General features: G+C 44.9%; 1 protein-coding gene across 1 annotated transcript in view; it reads right to left on the bottom strand.

Moving 5' to 3' along the window:
• The window catches only part of XPNPEP2 (X-prolyl aminopeptidase 2), a 35,833-nt gene extending 14,870 nt beyond the window's left edge, over nt 1-20,963 (bottom strand). The window contains exons 1-11 of the mRNA XM_087727078.1: nt 20,483-20,963; nt 19,238-19,311; nt 16,783-16,893; nt 13,997-14,060; nt 11,569-11,673; nt 10,810-10,896; nt 10,434-10,580; nt 9,689-9,790; nt 8,586-8,667; nt 4,723-4,921; nt 1,549-1,638 (exon numbers count right to left, since the gene is read on the bottom strand). Coding sequence (XP_087583204.1) covers nt 1,549-1,638; nt 4,723-4,921; nt 8,586-8,667; nt 9,689-9,790; nt 10,434-10,580; nt 10,810-10,896; nt 11,569-11,673; nt 13,997-14,060; nt 16,783-16,893; nt 19,238-19,311; nt 20,483-20,534 — 1,113 coding nt within the window. The 5' untranslated portion in view covers nt 20,535-20,963. The remainder of the gene's footprint in view (nt 1-1,548; nt 1,639-4,722; nt 4,922-8,585; nt 8,668-9,688; nt 9,791-10,433; nt 10,581-10,809; nt 10,897-11,568; nt 11,674-13,996; nt 14,061-16,782; nt 16,894-19,237; nt 19,312-20,482) is intronic.
• Between the last annotated feature and the right edge of the window lie 430 nt (nt 20,964-21,393).

Below are 21,393 nucleotides of genomic sequence, written 5' to 3'. Positions count from 1 at the left end.
AGTCCATGGGGAGAATCTCCTGCTTCCAAATAGGTTAATTTAATAGCCAGGTTAAACACAGCGTGTGTACATAGCTACGAAAGTGTGATTCTAAGAACCAATTTCCAGCCTCACAGCCTTCCTAAGCCTCTTTTTAAAAAATTTTTTTATCTTTATCTTTGGGGGAAATGAGAACATTACCAAAAGCCTCTGACACATTTTTAACTCTCCTTCTCAATGTGATTCATAAAAGCAGAATGGGGAAGAAGAGGTCTGGGCACATAGTTTTTTGCACATGATGAAAAACCAGCTGGTAGAAGAAGTTTATGGGGATACGGTGGCTCAGTGACTAAGATGCTGAGCTTGTCAATCAGAAAGATCATCAGTTCGGCGGTTCGAATTCCTAGTGCTGTGTAACTTGTCCTAGCTTCTGCCAGCTTCCCATCACTAGGGGGCAGTGCACATCTCCGTTTCAAAGCCGAAGAGCCAGCGCTGTCTGAAGACGTCTCTGTGGTCATTTGGCCGGCATGACTAAACACCGAAGGCGCACGGAACGCCAAGGTGGTGGAGTGGTTAAATGCAGCACTGCAGGCTACTTCAGCTGACTGCAGTTCTGCAGTTCGGCTGTTCAAATCTCACCGGCTCAGGGTTGACTCAGCCTTCCATCCTTCCGAGGTGGGTAAAATGAGAACCCGGATTGTTGTTGGGGGCAATATGCTGAATCTGTAAACCGCTTAGAGAGCGCTGAAAGCCCTATGAAGCGGTATATAAGTCTAACTGCTATTGCTATTGCTATTGCTATTGCTATTGCTATTGCTATTGCTATTGCTATTGCTATTGCTATTGCTATTGTTACCTTCCCACCAAAGGTGGTTCCTATTTTTCTACTTGCATTTTTACCTGTTTTGAAACTGCTAGGTTGGCAGAAGCTGGGACAAGTCATGGGAGCTCACTCCGTTATGTGGCGCTAGGGATTTGAACCGCTGAACTGCCGACCTTTCTGATCGACAAGCTCAGCATCTTAGGCACTGGGCCACCGCGTCCACCACCGCGTCCTGTCACCACCCCTGGAATGCTTCGAATCAGTGGAGAAAGCCTAAATAAGAGTTCTTGGATGAGAACTGAAATATTTTCTTTTTCTTCTTCTTTTCTTTCTTTCTTTTTTTTCCTTCTTTCTCAAGGGGGGGAAAAAAAGTCCAGTTGCCTTTTGAAAAAGCACCTTTGGGACAAATATGACCTGTAAGACTGAATCTCCATAGACATTGCAAAAAAAAAAAAAGTTAATAAATTCAGTTATGACTCACTTAAATTAGCAATGGAAATTCTGCTTCCATTGTAGTCATAAGTTGAGGACTAGCTACACACTGTGTTCTTCTAACCTCTGCCCCTCTGCCCCATCTGTCCTTCAGCTTTTAGGCCAGTTTGCTTCCCAACCTTCACAATGCAACACTGAAAATCTTTCCCGCTATGGGAGTTCCTCTTTGTTGATTCCTGAAGGTCCCTTTTGGACCTTGGCTCTCAAGGCCGTTGCATCACACGGGGGAAGTGTCCCTGCTGTGGATTACATACGTGAGCGGCTTCCATCATCTTCTGCTCCTTGGAGTTTTTGACAGCCTTGGAGAGCATGACAGGGGAGTAGTCGTCTTCTAAGAGGCTTTCCTGCAAATAGGAATGTGGGGCTTTAGAAAGGAGTGGAATGGAATGGAATGGAATAGAACAGAACAGAGTAGAGTAGAGTAGAATAGAATAGAATAGAATAGAATAGAATAGAACAGAATAAAATTAGGAGTAGAGTAGAGTAGAATAGAATTGAACAGAACAGAATAAAATTAGGAGTAGAGTAAGGTGTAGAGTAGAGTAGAACAGAATTGAATTGAACAGAATAGAACAGAATAAAATTATGAGTAGAGTAGAGTAAGGTGTAGAGTAGAGTAGAATAGAATAGAATAGAACAGAACAGAATAAAATTAGGAGTAGAGTAGAGTAAGGTGTAGAGTAGAGTAGAATAGAATAGAATTGAACAGAATAGAACAGAATAAAATTAGGAGTAGAGTAGAGTAGAGTAGAGTAAGATGTAGAGTAGAGTAGAATAGAATAGAATAGAATTGAACTGAAGAGAACAGAATAAAATTAGGAGTGAAGTAGAGTAAGGTGTAGAGTAGAATAGAATTGAATTGAACAGAACAGAATAAAATTATGAGTAGAGTAGAGTAAGGTGTAGAGTAGAGTAGAATAGAATAGAATTGAACAGAACAGAATAAAATTATGAGTAGAGTAGAGTAAGGTGTAGAGTAGAGTAGAATTGAATTGAATTGAACAGAATAGAACAGAATAAAATTATGAGTAGAGTGGAGTAGAGTAGAGTAGAGTAAGATGTAGAGTAGAATAGAATAGAATTGAACAGAACAGAATAAAATTAGGAGTAGAGTAGAGTAAAGGTGTAGAGTAGAGTAGAATAGAATAGAATAATGAAGAATAGAATAGATAAATAGAACAGAATAGAATAGAGAAAGAATAGAATAGAACAGAATAAAATTAGGAAGAGTAGAGTAGAGTAAGGCATAGAGTAGAATAGAATAGAATAATGAAGAATAGAATAGAGAAGTGGGGTAGAACAGAATAAAATTAGGAATAGAGTAGGGTAGAATAGAGTAGAGTTGAGTAAGGGTTAGAATAATGTGTAGAATAGAATAGAATAGAATTCTTTATTGGCCAAGTGTGATTGGACACACAAGGAATTTGTCTCCGGTGCATAAGCTCTTAGTGTACACATGTACAACAACAAAGTTATAGGTCATAGTTCATAATTAACAATAATTAATCATAAGCTACAAATAACAAGTGATAAATCATAATATAACAATAGGAGAACAGGAAAAACGAGACGAGGAGAAAAGAGAAGAGGAGAAAGATGATAATAGCAATACAGCCTACTACATGGGTAAATTTCATAGGGCTAAGACAGCACTGTGGGAATTAGAGCAATTTTTTGAGCGATGCACCTGTAAATGCACAGCTGGTAACAAGTCTTCACTGGGGTCTCAGCATAAAGAGCTACACAGCAGCACATTGGTTAGAGGGCAGTATTGCAGGCTAACTCTGCCATAGCCAGGAGTTTGACCCTGACTGGCTCAAGGTTGACTCAGCCTCCATCCTTCCGAGTTGGGTGAAATGAGGACCCAGATTGTTGGGGGCAAGAGGCTGACTCTGTAAACTGCTTAGAGTGAGGCAGTGGTGAAATTCAATTTTTTTTTTACTACTGGTTCTGTGGGCATGGCTTGGTGGGTGTGGTGTGGCTTGGTGAGTGTGGCTTGGTGGGCGTGGCAGGGGTAGGATATTGCAAAAGAGGTGGCATTTGCTGGTTCTCCGAACTGCTCAAACTTTCCACCACCGGTTCTCCGAACGACTCAAAATTTCCGCTACTTGGTTCTCCACAACCTGTCAGAACCTGCTGGATTTCACCCCTGGAGAGAGGGCTGTAAAGCACTGTGAAGTGGGATATAAGTCTATTGTGCTATTGCGGTTGGTACATTTCATTTGAGGTCAGGTTGATCCTGGAATGGAGCACTTCCTGCAAGAGCTTTTTGCTAGTCCATGAATCTCAGGAAATCTGCACCCTTCCACTATTGGAGATGGGAGGAGAAAAAAAGTCCTAACCTGTCCCCAGGCCCTGAGTTGGCTCCAGAAGCTCAAACTGGGGAAAGGTTTAGCATATCTATAAGAGGCTCCTTCAGAGCTTAAATATTAACCAACTGCATCCCTCATCACAGCAAATCCCATTAATCAGTTGCATTAATCTGCCCTCTGTTCTTCACGTGTCATCTTCAAACCTTTTTGCAATCAACACAGATTCCTTTGCTTGTCACGATTCTGGAAGATTCACGATCTAAAGGATCAGAGCTAGGAAAAAGGAAGTGGAATGAAGCCCTCCTCAAGTGGAAATCAAACATTTATTCTTTTTTCCCCCACCTAGAAATCAAGAATTATATTGGTCTTGCTTTGTGCTTGGGAGCATGGTGCAAATAGTAGCACAGGCCCAATTCGGTATTTATTTTTTTTAAATTGGCTGATAGCCTGTTGTAATAATGGACACGTGATAGTTATCCTCTTCTACTTGCTCTATTTGCCGTGTCCTTGTTTACAACTTCTGTTGCGCTTCTACTTAAACCCTGGTCTTCTAAAAATGGATTTCAGTTGTTGGATTGAACAGGTGTTAGAAGAGATAGCTCATAAGTGGGGAGCCATTAAGTCAGGGGTCGGCAACCTTAAACACTCAAAGAGCCACAAAAGTCCTAACCGGAAGCTCCCCATTCAATTCTGAAGCCGACCAGAAGTCCGGTTTCTCTACCATAGAGTCTCCTCCTAGCGCAGCATCCTTTTTCCTCTACCTGTCCTAACCGAAAGCCCTATCAATTGTGGAGCTGACCGGAAAACTCGCCACTTACTGTTTACTGTTTATTAAATTTATAGGCTGCCCAATCCCGGAGGACTTGCCATAGAGTCTCTTCCTGCTGTGCCCTGCTTCCTCACCCTCAACTGCAAACTCCTCTCAAAATTGTGGTGGCGACTGATGACAGGGAGCCGCAGCAGAGGGATGAGAGAGCCACATGCGGCTCGAGAGCCGTGGGTTGCTGACCTCTGGGTTAGGAGATACTCTCCTTATAATCGTGGGAGAAATGTGAGATTAGGATAGGTTGAGGGAGAAGAAGAATTAGTGTATCTTTCTTTGCTCTTCTCTCTTACTTGAGGGATCTCCTTGTAAAGGCCCAGAGTTGTGTATTCTGTTCCGATCCAGATGATCACCCCGTCTTGATGGGCATATTTTCTCAGGCTGTCACCTATCTGGCCGTAGTCTTCCACCTTCACACACGGAGACCCCGGGCACCCTGCTGTCAACATCTGGAGTGCTTCGGTGCTCAGCCGACTCCGGTTCACAAACAGACTGGGGGCAAATCAAAGGAAACTGAGATGTCCATGTGGGGGACGGGACATGAGTTTAATCGTCCTATAGAAGAACGGTTGCAGAAGCTGATGGGAGTTGGCTGAAATGTCAGAATTGACTACTCTGCTCAAAGAAAAGTACAGAAGTACTTTTGTTTCTACATGGAAACCGCTTCTGAACTCCTTGCTCGAGGTGGAAAAGAATGAAACTTTGATGTTGGGTTTCACAGATTAGATTGATAGAAATTTTGTAGAAACGACTGGTTGATAATATTATGGTAAAATAAAAAGTTGTGATTTGTTGTGAATGCCTTATTCTACTGTAACCAAGAGAGTCAGGAGTCCATGTTTCTTTTTCTTTCCCTACCTTTCCTCACTTTTCTCTTCCCTTTCCCCTCATTGTCCTCCTATTTGCTTTTGTATTTTATAATATTTTATAACTTAATAAAAATGTTTTTTGAAAAAAAAAAAAAGGAAGCGAGTTTAATCAGGAAAATGTGGCCTTTACGAATGTTGGGCAGATTTTCCTGGCCATGCTTCTTCCTTTTAGCCCCATAACCCCTTTGCCAATTAGGCACAGTTAAAAGCAGGGGTGGGGTTCAACCAGTTTGGACCGGTTCAGGAGAACCGGATGTTAATTTTATATCTCGTTCGCCAAACCAGTAGTTCCAAGTACTGGCTGGCCCCACCCTGCTCCACCCCTCTCAGGAGTCTCCATGCAGCCCATTGTGGATACCAAGTAAGTGCCCACACGGAGGCTCCGGGAGAGTGAAAAATGGGTCTCCCGGAAGCTCCGGAAGTCCAAAAATGGCCCCATTTCCAGCCTCCAGAGGGCCTCTGGAGCCCAAGAGGAGGCTGTTTTCGCCCTCCTGGAGGCTCAAGGAACACTTCCAGAGTCTGGGGAGGGCGGAAAATGGGCCTCTCAGAAGTTCTGGAAGTCTGGGAAAAGACCCATTTCTGGCCTCCGGAGGGCCCAGGGGAGGCTGTTTTTGCCCTCCTGGAAGCTCAAGGAAAGACTCTGGAGTCTGGGGAGGGTGAAAAATACACACACACACACACCATGGTGTAGGAGGCTGAGTATGCCATGCCCACCTTGGCCTCGCCCACCCAGCAATCAGGCAGAGAACCGGTTGCTAAAATTTTTCAATCCCACCCCGGTTAAAAGTTGATGATCGAGATAACATCAACCCGCTGAATTTTGGCCATGACAAGATTTCAGTGCACTTCTTGCAGCTTTCAACCTACTTGACCATCGACTGAGAAGAAGACGAATGAGTTCAAAGGCCTTTCCACAACCCTTCTCCAAGCAGTGAAGAAAAAGGCTTAAGTCAGCTTCCTTGAACTCGGCCCATTCCAGAGACGCTGAACTACAATTCCCATACGGACAAAGGCTCTTGGAACTTGTAGTGCAGGGCATCTGGAGGACATCGGGTTGACACAGGCCTCTCTTCCCCTGCATTTGTTTTGCTCTTCGCTGAAAACATATACAAATCTAACACGGACGATGGCGGATCGTTCATTTGTTTTTGAATCTCCCCATCTGCGTTATCCTAAACAGTGAAGTTATTTTAACCCAAAGCTCTATCAGGCAGACCCACTGCAGGCTTCCCTCTTCCTTCTGCTGCCTGTGAATTCAAATGCAAGATGTATGCTTGCTTTCCACTACACAAAGTTCACTGTGTATAAACATGGCCCTTTTCCCATTCCCGCCATGATTTTACAAGCCTTGTAATTCATTTCCTCCTTAAGGACGTCAGCCTTGCCTTGCCAGATCAGTTCAGATTTCTAGGCAGAGTTCAAAGTACCAGATGGTTTCAAAGGTCCAGCTGGATGGACTTGGATTCCTTTGTGGCACCCAGCCAAGAGGCTCTGGAAGCCCATGGACCAACCCTTTCACTGTCTCTAAATGTGGACCTGCCACGTTGCTGCTGTGGTCAGGAGCCTCCTTGTTCTGACATTCTTGTATTCTGTTTGCAGACAACATTTAACTTGGAATCCAACCAAGAGTGTCCGACCTTGTCAACTTTAAGACCTGTGGACTTCAATCCCCAGCATTCCCCAGCCAACGTGGAGAATTCTGGGAGTTGAGGTCCACAAGTCTTAAAGTTGATGAGGTTGGACATCCTTGCTCTAAACCAAGGGTGGGCTTCGAAAATTTCAGCAACGGGTTCTCTGGCCAGTTGCTGGGTGGGCATGGCCTAATTGGCCTCCTGCATCACAGCAGGGGGAGGCATTTTCACCTTCCCCAGTCTCTAGATGCTTTCCTTGAGACTCTGTGAGGGTGAAAACTGCCTCCCCTAGGCTCCGGAAGCCATCCAGAGGCCCAAAAAATAGGTCCATTTCTGGCCTTCCGGAACATCCAGGAGGCCTGTTTTTTCCCCTCGCCGAGCCTCTATGCGGGTGCTGCACTTGCATGCAAAATGGGCCGTGTGGAGACTCCTGAGAGGGGTGGGTTGGGGTGGGAGAGGCAGGGTGAGCAGGGTGGGCGGGGCCAGCCAGGGGTGGGATTTGGAGGTTCTCTGAACTGGCCATAATATTAGTCTCACGAACCTGGATGAACCCGTAGCAGCCCACCTCTGCTCTAAACCTGAGGTGGGTTGCTAATCAGCTTACTACTGGTTCGCTGAGAGGACGTTTTACTTGCGCTCTGCTCACTTCACTTGCGCATACGCCTCCCAACAGCCCATAAGAACTCACAGGCTGGGCTTCCTCCAAGTGCCGTCGACCGGACAATGCCGGCTGGCGGCCCCTCAGGGGAGGGCCTTCTCTGTAGCTACTCCAGCCCTGTGGAACAATCTACCCACAGAGATCCGGACCCTTCCTACTCTCTCGGCCTTCCAAAAAGCCACCAAAACCTGGCTGTTCCGGCAGGCCTGGGGCTGTTGACCCATGTATAAGGTGCAGCCCCCATCTAAGTTGAGTGTATGTTGTGTTCCTTTTAAACCTGTTCTTGTCCTTGCCCTATTTTTTTATTTTTTGTTTTATTCTCGTATTTGTAAGCCGCCCAGAGCCCTACAGGATTGGGCGGCATATAAGTTTATTAAATTACAAATTACGAATTAATTACGCTGTGCGTTGCTGCGCCTGCACAGTTGACCGAAACTGTTCTGCGCATGTGCAGAAACATGCCGGTGACAGCAGAAGAGACCAGGGAACCGGTAGTGATAGGGCAAGCTGCCATATCACTACCAGTTGGGCCAAACCGGTCCAAACTGGTAAGAACCCACTACCGCTCTAAACCCTAAAACCTGATGACAGCCCCATGAGGTTGTCCTGGATCTTACGAGACTTTCAGATGGGCACCAAGGGCTTTATTATTCCCTCTGCTTTCCTGAAGAACTTCAGAGGTCATTGCCAGGACCTCAGCAACTCCCATATATGCCGCCCAAATGAATCTGCACAGAGGAAGGATCTCAGGCAGCTTAAGAGAACCCAGGGGACCCAAAAATTCTTCAGCAAACCAAGAGAAGAGAATTGTCTGAGCACTGGTGATCTGTGGGGGCGGAGATGGGAAATCAAAAGAAAAATGGAATGGGAGGGGAAAGGAAAGGAATGGAAAGCGGGTGACTGAATGCTCCGTTGGACCTTGGCCACATTTTGCGGAGGTTCCCCACTTACGATGGGAACCAGACGGCTGTCTGAATTGTCGCAGGGAGATCAAGTACCTGATATCTGTCTTGGTGAGAAGCGTGTAAGCGTAGAAGACGGGGGTGTAAGGAATGTCATCTCCTCGAAGATTGAAGAGCCCTACAGGGGAAGAAAAAGACATCTCTAATAACTTCCGCATTAAACCGGGACAGCGGTTAAGTGATTAAAGGAAGAGACAATAGCAGGAGAGGGACGCAAAGGAGCCAAGGCCACTGCAGGGGGCCAGGAAGAAGAATTTGAGACAAAGATGGGAAGAGGAGATAACGACAGCTTTTGTGTAACGAGGAAACAAGACACACAATCGAATCTTTAATATGCTGCACAGAGCCATAGCGGCCCAGTGGTAAGAATGCAGTATTGCAGGCTAATTCTTCTGACTGCCAGCAGTTTGGCAGTTTGATTCTGACCGGCTCAAAGTTAACTCAGCCTTCCATCCTTCTGAGGTCGGTCAAATGAGAACCCAGATTGTTGGGGGCAATAGGCTGACTCTATAAACTGCTTAGAGTTTACAGGCTAGAAACCAGGAGACTATGAATTCTAGTACGAATGTAGGCATGAACGCAGCTCGGTGACTTTGGGCCCAACTTGGGTTGTTATTGGGAAGAACAAAGGAGGAGGAAGGAGTATTAGGTATGTTCAATGCCTTGAGGTATTTATAAAAATAAGATTGGAGCTAGCTAGATAGTTGGTGGATTTAGAGATAGAGATAGAAATAGAGATATAGAGATATAGAGAGATAGAGAGATAGAGAAATAGAGAGATGGATGGATGGATAGATGATAGATAGATAGAGAGATAGACACCTAGATAGACAGACAGATACATACATACCAGAGGTGGTTTGCTGCCAGTTCGGTCCGAATTGGGTGAACTGGTAGTAGCGGCAGTGGGAGGCATTGCACGCGCGTGTGAGCACCAAAACAGTAGTAAAAAAAATTAGCAACATACCTCTGATACATACATATCTAGATATCTACAATAGATAGATAGATAGATAGATAGATAGATAGATAGATAGATAGATAGATAGATAGATAGATAGATAGATAGATAGATAGATGGAGAGGGATCTAGGAGAGAAAGATATAAATAGAAGCCTGTTAAATATTAACCGACTTACATGCCGTCTCCTCAAGGCCAGAGAGCAAGATTGCTGTGGGTTTCTTGCTGTGTTGCTCCATCTGCGACCGAGCGTGGGCAACCTTCTCTTGCCAGGTACTTCCTAAAGGAAGAAAAGATCATGGGAATGGGAGGTCGGGCTGATGGAAATGCCAATTTCCTGGCCTTCACTATAAAACAGCATCCAAGAGAGCAAGAAAAACAATACCTTTTTCTTATGGCCAGCCGTGCTATTAAACAGCAGAATTGATAGGCAGCCAATTTAAGGTGAGGGGGATTGCCCTAAGACCACTTTTCTCAAATTGAGCTGTTCCAGAAATGTTGCAAGAGAAGAGCAGACAGAGCTGAGGTGGTGGTGGTGGTGGTGGTGGTGGAGTTAAATGTGTCATTAGCTTAGAATCCTTACATTGCCACAAATGATCCAAGACCAACCCCAAATCCAACTTCTGAATTTTGTTGACCCTTATCTGCCTCCAATTTATTGCTGAACTTTAGTTGACTAGACTCTTGATCTGAATAAATTTGAATAGATAATTATAAAATATATATAAATTATAACAGTCCAAAAATGGTATAAATAATAGAAAAATAGATTTGAATAAATCTTCTGTACCCCAACTTAATGAATGTTCCCGATCCTTAGGGCCTGACAAATATTGCACTACAAACATCCTTTGTCTCCGGGCAAAATGGCCCAACCTCCCCACCAATTTCATCTTGGCACTTTCTTTGTGCCCCAAACCTACCAACGAAGTCATCGGCGAGTCGATAGATTGTGTTGGTAGGTGGAGGAAGCCGCTCACTGCCCCACACGAGGTCCACCAGGTTAACTTCAGGGAAACTCAAGTTCCTATTTGCACCTTCCAGGATCTGTTGATAGCTGTACCAATTGTCTAAGGAAAGACAATGAGAAGGGGAGATCTTGAAACATCAGAGCAGAACAGCTGTCAGCCAGGGGAATGTAATGGGAGATGAGGGAAGTCACAACAGCTGGCATTTCAGCATTTCAGTGCAAGCTGCTAATGCAGGGCTGTGAGGTAGCCTCATCTTCCTTGGTGGACCAGCCATCTGCTTCTTGAGCCTGCCCTGACATGCCCAAGAAACTCCAGAGATGCTTCATACCGATAGAAAAGAGGAAGGGATCCAATCCAATGGCTTCCCCAGCAGGAACTTCGTTGAGTATCCATTGTCCAATAGAGGTGAGCCACACTGCAAAAGAAAAGACATCAGTGAGCCATGTCTCTGTCTCTGGATTAGCAGAAGGACTAGATGGTCATAAGCATGGACCAACGTGGCAGGAGCTGAGTCCCATTTCAGTGGTCACAAGAGCAAGCCTGTGAATCCTCTGTAGGAAGGACCATTGAGCGCTTGTTGAGTAGACAGAGGACCCAGGTCTGATTTCTAGGACTTCCAAGGAAGAGCTGGAAAATCGGAATGGCATAACTTGTCAAGCCAACTCACTATGGTCACCATGGACAACTCGCTATGGACAACTAACCATGGATAACTCACCATGGACAACTCACTGTGGCCACCTCACCATGGACAACTCACTGTGGCCACTTCACCATTGGCAACTTGCCATGGACAACTCACCATGGACAATTCACCATGGACAAACTCATCATGGACAACTCATCATGGACAACTCACCATGGCCATCTCATCATGGACAATTCACCATGGACAATTGGCCATGGACAACTCGCCATGTACAATTTACCATGGACAAACTCATCATGGACAACTCACCATGGACAACTGGCCATGGACAACTCACTGTGGCCACCTCACCATGGACAACTCTCCATGGCCAAGTCACCATGGAACCGAAAAGAGAGAATGTGGAGGCTCTAAAACAAAATTAAGACAAGGACCAACCTGATTTCTGCAGCTCCCAATTGCAGTCCATCTGACGCTCAGCCTGGATCCAATACCGGCTGTCTGTGAAGAGAGCAGCTTTCTGCAGGGTGATCACACCAGTCCCTAAGGATGAAATTCTAAAAATCAGAGGCGCCGAAGACAAAATTTATTTGGAAAAACAACATCTTAAGTTTAGTTTTCACTGCTGTTTCCCTGGATGTCATTTTCTGGTTGGTGATGAAGGGACGTATTGCACAAGCTTCATAGCATGTGGATTTTTATTATAAACTAGCTGACAACTTGGGTATCGGCATTGCCGGGGTATTTATTTATAGGGGAAAATGTCCAGACCAAATGTAGTTTCTACTGTTGGTTTTTCCCCCTAACTAGAGGGAGCCCCCTTGTGGACTACCGTGAAGCCGTTACCATGGCAACTCCACTGCACTGCACAGTGAAAGCCATTTTAAGGCACAACAGGCTGTATCTTAACAGAACACCCCCCTCAAGGGTTTTAGGGGTGTCTTACTCCAACAGTATTTGTTTCCAGAGAGTAAGTCATCTGTGTACCAAGTTTGGTTGAAATTGCTCTAGACATTCCAGAGTTATGCTGGAACACACAACACACAACACACACACACAGACACAAACACACACACACAATATTAAGATTTTTAGGCCTAAATGTAGAGTGGGTGCTAGTCTCTCTGAAATCCAGCTCCCATGGAAGGTGAAAATATTTTTCCAATTAATGCTACACATGAGTTTTAAATCTCCAGTGTGCCTTTTCTGAAATCTGCTAATGTCAGGCTAGATGGAGAAAGCTGCCGAGACATTTTTAGTTTACATACATTTGTAGGTTCAGCGATTGGATGACAGACATGGGAAATTACACGTGGGAGGTTTTATCTCTCTTTTTGTTGATTTTGAGAAAGTGCAGAGTGGGAATGCATCTAACACATTTAAGCATATTGAATACATTAAATAGAGCCGTTGGACTGCAGACAAGATTCAGTAAGAAAAAAGACTTTCGTTTTTATAATGTTGCATCAAGACATTTGCTCTTCTTTCTTTCTTAAATGTAGCCGTAATTCACCCACGGGGTGGAGCGATCTGATGTTGCATTTCTTCTGGGACTGGGGACGAGCCATTGTAAGCTTAGCAAAATGGCTTTTGCGTATTCAAAACAACAAAAATATGATCTATGTTGCTTCCCCTTGCCCTGGAATTAGGGCACAACTATGCTATTTTCAAGAAAGTTACAATGACAAGGGTGTTTGGGTGGGGTAGAATAGAATAGAATAATAGAATAGAATAGAATAGAACAGAATAGAACTCTTCATTGGCCAAGTGTGATTGGATACACAAGGACACACAAGTCTTTGGTGCATATGCTCTCAGTATCCATAAGGAGAATAAAATACATTCATCAAGAATAAAAGATACAACACAGTGATAGTCATAGGTTACTAATAAGCTATCAAATCATACTAGGAAACAAATAAAAATAATATGAATTGAAAGATCCAAGCAACATGGTTATAGTCATAAGTGGGAATAGATAGGTACTAGGAAGGAAGAGAAGAATAATAGTAATGCAGACTTAGTAAATAGTTTGAGAGTGTTGTGGGAATTAGTTGTTTAGCAGAGTGATGGCATTTGGCAAAAAAACTGTCCTTGTGTCTAGTTGTTCTGGTGTGTAGAGCCCTATAGCATTGTTTTGAGGGTAGGAGTTGGAACAATTTATGTCCAGGATTTGAGGGGTGTGTAATCACAGCCCTCTTTTTGACTCATGTAGTATACAGGTCCTCCATGGAAGACAGGTTAGTAGCCATGTTTTTTTCTAATTATCTGTTGAAGTCTGTGTCTGTCTTGTTGGGTTGCAGAGCCAAACCAGACAGTTAAGGATGTACGGATTATATTTTATTTTTTGCTTAGTTCACAGTTCCTACAGGTAGTCCTCGACGTACGACCCCAATTGAGCCCAAAATTTCTGCTGCTAAGCGAAAGTTGAGTGAATTTTGCCTCGTTTTACAACCTTTCTTGCTGCAGTTGTTAAGTGAATCATTGTAGTTGTTAAGTTAGTAACGGGATTGTTAAGTGAATCTGGCTTCCCCATGGATTTCGCTTGTCAGACAGTCGCAAAAGGGGATCATGTGCGACCCCAGGACACTGCTACCATCATAAATAGGAGTCAGCTGCCAAGCGTCTGAATTTTGATCATATGACTATGCGGAAGCTGCAATGGTCGTAAGTGTGAAAAATGGTCACCGGTCACTTTTTTTTTTTAGCACCATGGTAACTTTGAACTGTCTCTAAATGAACTGCGGTTAAGTTGAGGACTACCGACAAGCATTCAGAACAGCTGCTAATTTGATTCCTGGGGACCTGAGGTTCAACTAATAAATTTAGGATTTGAGGGTGGCTGCATTTCTGGAAGGGGACTCACCTGCAGATCCTGAAAAACCTGACATCCAAGTGAGTCTCTTGTCCCGTTCTGCGACGTATTCACTCTGGAAGATGGGAAGGTTTTCAGAAACAAGAGACAGCTCCTGGCTGTCCTTTGCAGACGGGATCCCAGGCCTATCTAGCCTCTTTCCTTTTAGACAATTCAGTACTTTTTTAGTAAATCACCAAAGTAATCTTTTGTAGCTAAGACTTGGAATGGGAACTTTCACAGGCAACTGTCCATGACCAACTCACCATGGCCAACTGTCCATGACCAACTCACCATGGCCAACTGTCCATGATGAATTAACCATGGCCAACTGTCCATGATGAACTAACCATGGCCAACTGTCCATGACCAACTCACCACAGCCAACTGTCCATGACCAACTCAGCATGGCCAACTGTCCATGATGAATTAACCATGGCCAACTGTCCATGACGAACTAATCATGGCCAACTGTCCATGACGAACTAATCATGGCCAACTGTTCATGACCAACTCACCATGGCCAACTGTCCATGACCAACTCACCACGGCCAACTGTCCATGACCAACTCACCATGGCCAACTGTCCATGACCAACTTACCATGGCCAACTGTCCATGACCAACTTACCATGGCCAACTGTCCATGACCAACTCACCATGGTCAACTGTCCATGACCAACTCAGCATGGCCAACTGTCCATGATGAATTAACCATGGCCAACTGTCCATGATGAACTAACCATGGCCAACTGTCCATGACCAACTCACCACAGCCAACTGTCCATGATGAACTCACCATGGCCAACTGTTCATGACCAACTCACCATGGCCAACTGTCCATGACCAACTCACCATGGCCAACTGTTCATGACAAACTAATCATGGCCAACTGTTCATGACCAACTCACCATGGCCAACTGTCCATGACGAACTCACCATGGCCAACTGTTCATGACCAACTCACCATGGCCAACTGTCCATGACCAACTCACCATGGCCAACTGTTCATGACAAACTAATCATGGCCAACTGTTCATGACCAACTCACCATGGCCAACTGTCCATGACAAACTCACCATGGCCAACTGTTCATGACCAACTCACCATGGCCAACTGTCCATGACAAACTCACCATGGCCAACTGTCCATGACCAACTCACCATGGCCAACTGTCCATGACCAACTCACCATGGCCAACTTCCATGACCAACTCACCATGGCCAACTGTCCATGACCAACTCACCATGGCCAACTATCCATGACCAACTCACCATGGCCAACTGTCCATGACCAACTCACCACGGCCAACTGTCCATGACCAACTCACCACGGCCAACTTCCATGACCAACTCACCACGGCCAACTTGCAATCACCAACTTGCCATGGCCAATTTGCTATGGGCAACTCGCCATGGCCAGCTTGCTGTGGCCACCTCACCACGGACAACTATCCATGGACAAGTCACCACGGCCAAGTCATTGTGGGATAACTCACCACAGCCAACATGCTGCAGGACAATTCACCCCAAGACAATTGATCGATTCAATTTAATTATTTAACATAGACAAAAATTGTTTTTATTTCTGTTATTCAGATTTCATTTTGTCCCTCCTTTTGCATCCTTTCTTTAGTGTCCCACAGGTGTTTGTTTTTTCAAGAGGCAACTGGACTTCCTGGTTTTTCTCTGAAGACGTTTCGCTTCTCATCCAAGAAGCTTCTTCAGCTCTGAGCGCAGGAGACGTTTCTGAGAGAAGCTGAAGAAGCTTCTTGGGTGAGAAGTGAAATGTCTTCAAAGAAAAACCAGAAAGCCCAGTTGCCTCTTGAAAAAAAAAGCACCTTTGGGACAATGGTGACTTGGATGACTGAGAGTCTCTATAGACATTTTTTAAATGATTCTATTCCACCATTTCTTCGATATCAGTGTAACTCTTTGTCCTGCAATGAGTTGTCCCACAAGTTGTTGGCCATGGCGATTGTCCTGTAGATAGTTGGCCATGGCAAGTTGGCCACATGAATTTTCATAAAACTCCTAAAACTCCTAAAACATAAAACTCCCAGCATTCTACATGGACTTCCCAAAAGGATGGAACTGAATTATGGTAGGAGTTTGAAATTTGGGGTTACATCATTGCTTCCTCTACTGTTCCTTCATATTTACCACTTGAGAATGGAGAATTTATTCTCCTATCATCGGGAAGGAGATATAGAAGCATAGCCAGCCGAACAAATAGGCTGAAAAATAGCTTTTATCCATGGGCTGTCAGAGTTTTAAATGCAACATAACATCACAATCAGGCTTAATGTGATAGAGCTACAGTGCCAGTGTAATGTGCAACATGTATATACCGGCGTGATGTAATAGGACATACAGTATGTATGTATGATGTTATGTGTGCTAGTTTATGACTTATTGGGTTTAGGGATTTCTTTTTACTTACTGATTTATTGAGATATATTCTGTGTTCTTAAGTGGGCTGCACCAAGGGAGGATCATTCAATTTCATTGTACGCATGTTGTGCATTGACAATAAAGGTTTGATTTGATTTGGCTCACCTTTCCATCCTTCCGAGGTGGGTAAAATGAGGACCCAGATTGTTGGGGGCAAGAGGCTGACTCTGTAAACTGCTTAGAGAGGGGCTTAAAGGACTGTGAAACAGTCTATAAGTCTAAGGGCTATTGCGATTGCTATTGTTCATCCTGTGGTGGAAATTCAACCATAGTTAAGGGGTCTATCTCCTTGCCCTGCTGCTCCATCCCTGCCCCAGTGGATCTGTTCCTGTCTTCATTGACTTACCAGGTGTGCATCTGTGTTAGGCACAATATAGGCTGACAGCTTGTGGGTTTTCATCTGCTCCCGTAGGGCCTTCAGACGCTCGCTCGTCACAATCGCGGTGGGTGGTAAGTACTTACGGCAGAGTAAAACATGGCGGCAGAGGGTTTAGGAGTGAGAAGAGAAGAACAGAAGGATAAAGAGGTTAGCACCTGTACAGTTAAGGTAAAGGTTCCCCTCGCACATATGTGCTAGTTGTTCCCGACTCTAGGGCGCGGTGCTCATCTCCATTTCAAAGCCTGAAGAGCCAGCGCTGTCCAAAGACGTCTCCGTGGTCAGGATTAAACGCCGAAGGTGCATGGAACGCTGTTACCTTCCCACCAAAGGTGGTTCCTATTTTTCTACTTGCATTTTTACATGCTTTCAAACTGCTACATTGGTAGAAGCTGGGACAAGTAACGGGAGCTCACTCCATTACGCAGTGCTAGGGATTCAAACTGCCAACCTTTCTGATCGATAAACTCAGCATCTTAGCCACTGAGCCGCCACGTCCCTTTTCTGTAGAGTTACCATTAGGTATACAGCCAGTACCCAGATGGTTTTGAAAAGCTTCAACAGGTTCAGAGTCATTTAGGCCTTGAGGGTGACCCATCTGGAGAAAATCCCAGGGTACGATTGGGAAGTTAGAAGAGGAGGAAACACCTGTTCTGTTTCCTTGCCATAGAAAAAAATAACCTGGCTTAAGAGCTTCAAGACCTGTCAAATCCGTCCGTTGGGTAGGCAGGCAGCATACAAATGATGGTCGATAAATAAATCCAACAGGGCACCCATTAAGTGTAGCAGCTGAGCTAGGCGTTGAGAAAAAGACTTTGGTTTTTACGAAAAGAATGCACAGCTTCCAGGATGATAGGCCAGGATGTGGTAATGAAGCACCGTGTTTCCCTAAAATAAGACCGGGTCTTATATTATTTTTTGCTCCAAAAATGCATTAGGGGTTATATTCCATTTAGGTCTTGTTTTGGGGGAAATACGGTACTGAATGCATCCATCGGGTTGATGATCTTAACTGATGCTTATTTTTTGGGGGGGGCAGTAGGGTTTATATTATGAGCATCCTGAAAAATCATGCTAGGGCTTCATTTCCAGTTGGGTCTTATTTTGGGGAAAACAGGGTAGTGAATTCAGCAGAATAATCATAATTTTTGCCTTTTTTCCTTAGAGGTTGGGGCAGCGGTATCCGAAGTGTGGGTGGGTAGGATCAAAGAAAGGAAAATGGGGGACTCAACTATGTGATCAAAGCCCCACGCATTTAAAAAGTACAGGACTCCTTCCTTCCTTCCTTCCTTCCTTCCTTCCTTCCTTCCTTCCTTCCTTCCTTCCTTCCTTCCTTCCTTCCTTCCTTCCTGCCTGCCTGCCTGCCTCCCTGCCTACCTACCTACCTACCTACCTACCTACCTACCTACCTACCTACCTACCTACCTACCTGTTGTGGCCCAGCAGGAGCTGTTGGAGCTGCCACCAGACTCCGACAGCGAGGGGCCCTATGAGTAGGCCCTGGAGGATGTGGAGGACCCTGGACAGGGTTCTGACTCCGAGCAGGGCGCAGAGGGACTGGTTGGCCACCAGGTGGCGTCTGAGCCTTGGACCAGTGGGGAGGAGACAAGGGAGAGTGATCCAGAAACCAACAGTGAGTTGTTCCGGGATGCACGCCGTCGAAGAGCTACTCGGCGTCAAGAACAACTACATAATTACAGGAGGTAATTACGCTCAGCTGATGGTCATTAGGCTACTCTCCAGACTATAAAAAAGACTGCTTGTGCCACGCCCTTCTTGCAGAAGTCAATGCTTGGACTAAAGAGAAACAAACTTGGCAGGCTGGATTGCTGCCAGAGTTTGTCTGAATTGCTGCCAAGGTTTGTCGGCCTTGCTGCCAAGGTCCTTATCTGTTTGTTTACTTGGCTTTCAGCCACCAAGAGTCTGGTCTTGTTATTAAAGGACATTCTCATTAAGCGTGTCTCGGCTTTCGTTACTGGATGGAGGAGGGGGTCAGAACATCTACCTATCTACCTACCTACCTACACAGCCATAAACCAAAGATGAGCATAGGACATCAATTGGATGGTTTTGGTTGTCATCTCCACTTTTCTGACCATCTGTCTGTGGACATCCCTGGGGTGATTTACAGAAAACAGGTGTGTAAACTTTCTTTTAATGGTTCAGCACAACTTTTTATGACATAAACCATAAAGAGGAAGAAACAGAAAGACATGGCTGAAAATGGGGATTTGGCCCCCAAATTGATCCTGAAGGACTTGGGGGGGGGGGGGGCTGCAAAAGTGGGACTGGATTGTCTCTTCTGACCAGGAAGGATGGGGCTTTGCTCAGGCATCAGAAGTTGCCAAAACCTTATATTTTTTTTGGAGAAATCATGGTAGCATATTAGCAGAACAAACATTTTGGGCAAAGTTCAGGAACTCACCTGTGGGTTAGTCGTACAGTTTCTTGTGTCTTCGGATGTGGAGCGTATTTGTGTAGGATAACTTGTGATGCAGCCTAGGGTGAAAGGAAAAACTTTTCATTCAAGGAAGCCTTCTTTAAATGCCCTGGAAGGTCGAACAGCCCAGTAATCCAAGTAATTCGCATTCATGTTTTTTTTCCCTTCATTATTCCCTTTTATTAAAACATTGCCTGGGTATTTATTTATCCCAATCCTGTATTAGAGAGGAATAGTAAGGTCAAGTGGCCTCCCTCCTTCCATTAACATCGCCACAATTCCTGAAGAGACAATGGCGAGAGCAACTTCTCCCTGAGCCCTGATTTCAGCGACAAATAAATTAGTTAAAAATGTTTTCCCTTGTGCCCCCAGAGCGTAATTTCTAATGTTGGATTTTTCCCCTTACCAGAGGGAGCTCCCTTGTGGAGTACTGTCAAGATGGTACCATGGCAACCCCACTGTGCTGTACAGTAGAGGCTGTTTTAAGGCAGTACAGTAGAAGCCATTTTAAGGCACAACAGGCTGTATCTTAACAGAATACACATCCGGAGGGGTGTTAATGGTATCTTATCCCCCACAGTATTTTTTTTCCAGAGAGTAAGTCGTCTGTGTACCAAGTTTGGTTGAAATTGCTTGAGGTGTTCCAGAGATATGCTGGAACATACACACACACAGGAGGAGGAGGAGGAGGAGGAGGAGGAGGAGGAGGAGGAGGAGGAGGAGGAGGAGGAGGAGGAGGAGGCGGAGGAGGAGGAGGAGGAGGAGGAGGAGGAGGAGGAGAGGAGAAGAAGAAGAAGAAGAAGAAGAAGAAGAAGAAGAAGAAGAAGAAGAAGAAGAAGAAGAAGAAACAACAACATTAATATTGTACAGAAGGGAACTATGTTTCCCATAACCCCATGCCTTTCTGCTTTGTCCTTTGGAGCGCATCTAATCAAGACTTTTCCCATGGCCCCCAGATCAGGAGGTCCTGCAGAACTAAGAAAAGGAAATGAAAGTGACGAAAATGTCTCCCATGCGATCTTTCAGCAGGTGCCCAGGAAAGAAATCTCACTGTCAGTTGCTACATTGCGGGTCAAACCAACGCAGATAAGTACTTTTAGTTTTGATGTACTCACCATACCACCAAAGTCATGAGAACTAATCTCCAGAGAAACACAAACGAGAACATCCTTTCTCCTGGTTTCTCAGATCCAGGAAAGAGCGTCCAAGCTCTCAAACCACAATACATACCATGAAGGAAGAGGAAAACCCAGGCTCGTAGGAGGTAAGAAACTGAGGCCATGTCCTTCCTCAGACTGGTGACGCTGCCAAGAGAATAATCTCAGGAACAGGTTTAATCCATCGAGCAGGTGAGAGTGAGAGTCCAACTTTTGCTAACCTCTCAAAGGTGGAAGATCAGTCCAGAGCAGTCCAAACAACTTTCCAGATTATCTGGCTGACAATACCTCTCTTCCTCTTTTCTCCAATGAAGCAAATAGCACGTGATAGAGAGAAAGAGAGAAATGCAAAGTCCAGATTTCAGCATCCAAAAGTGCCTTTCTTATCTTTCTTTCTGGAACATCTGCGCTTTCATGCTGCTTTTCCAAAACAAAACAGGAGAAGCTACTAAACCAGTTCTATATCTTCAATTTTACCCTCCAGTTGTTTCCTGGGTCCAGTCCAGGCTTGTCGATCTGGGGGAGGGAAACCCACGAAGCCTATGAAAATCCAACAAGGAAATACCAAACATCTAGGAATCATCCAGTATGTTGCAGGTCAGATCTGGGTGTCTTACGAAGAACTAGACAAGGCCCAGCTTTTCCTTGGCCCAGTGGTGTTTATACCACTCAAGTCTTGTCTCTGGAGTCTGAAGTGGGTGGAGGTAACATCAACAGCGTATAAGTGTGACAGATAGAGAAGAAAATGAAACTGTAAAACACAGCAAGAATCAAGTGGGAGGAGGTCTTGTTTGTTTCAGTCTGGGCAACCGTCCTGTGAGTGAGGTCTTGCTCTGAGCAATATGCTCCAATGGAACTGTTTTTATTTTTTTAAAGAATTGGGTTGAAAAACGTTGAGGTTTTCACTGGGAGGTGCTAACTTCAAAGGGACAAAGCTTAAACAAAGGAACTTCGCCTCTTCCGATGGCAGCTGAAGGTTACAAA

This window comes from Thamnophis sirtalis, unplaced genomic scaffold (assembly GCF_051295495.1).
Source record: "Thamnophis sirtalis isolate CommonGarterSnake01/CBP01778 unplaced genomic scaffold, rThaSir2_p1.2 scaffold_13, whole genome shotgun sequence".
NCBI lineage: Eukaryota > Metazoa > Chordata > Lepidosauria > Squamata > Natricidae > Thamnophis > Thamnophis sirtalis.
Note: the sequence above shows the minus strand (reverse complement) of the source record. Positions and strands in the feature narration are given on the sequence as shown.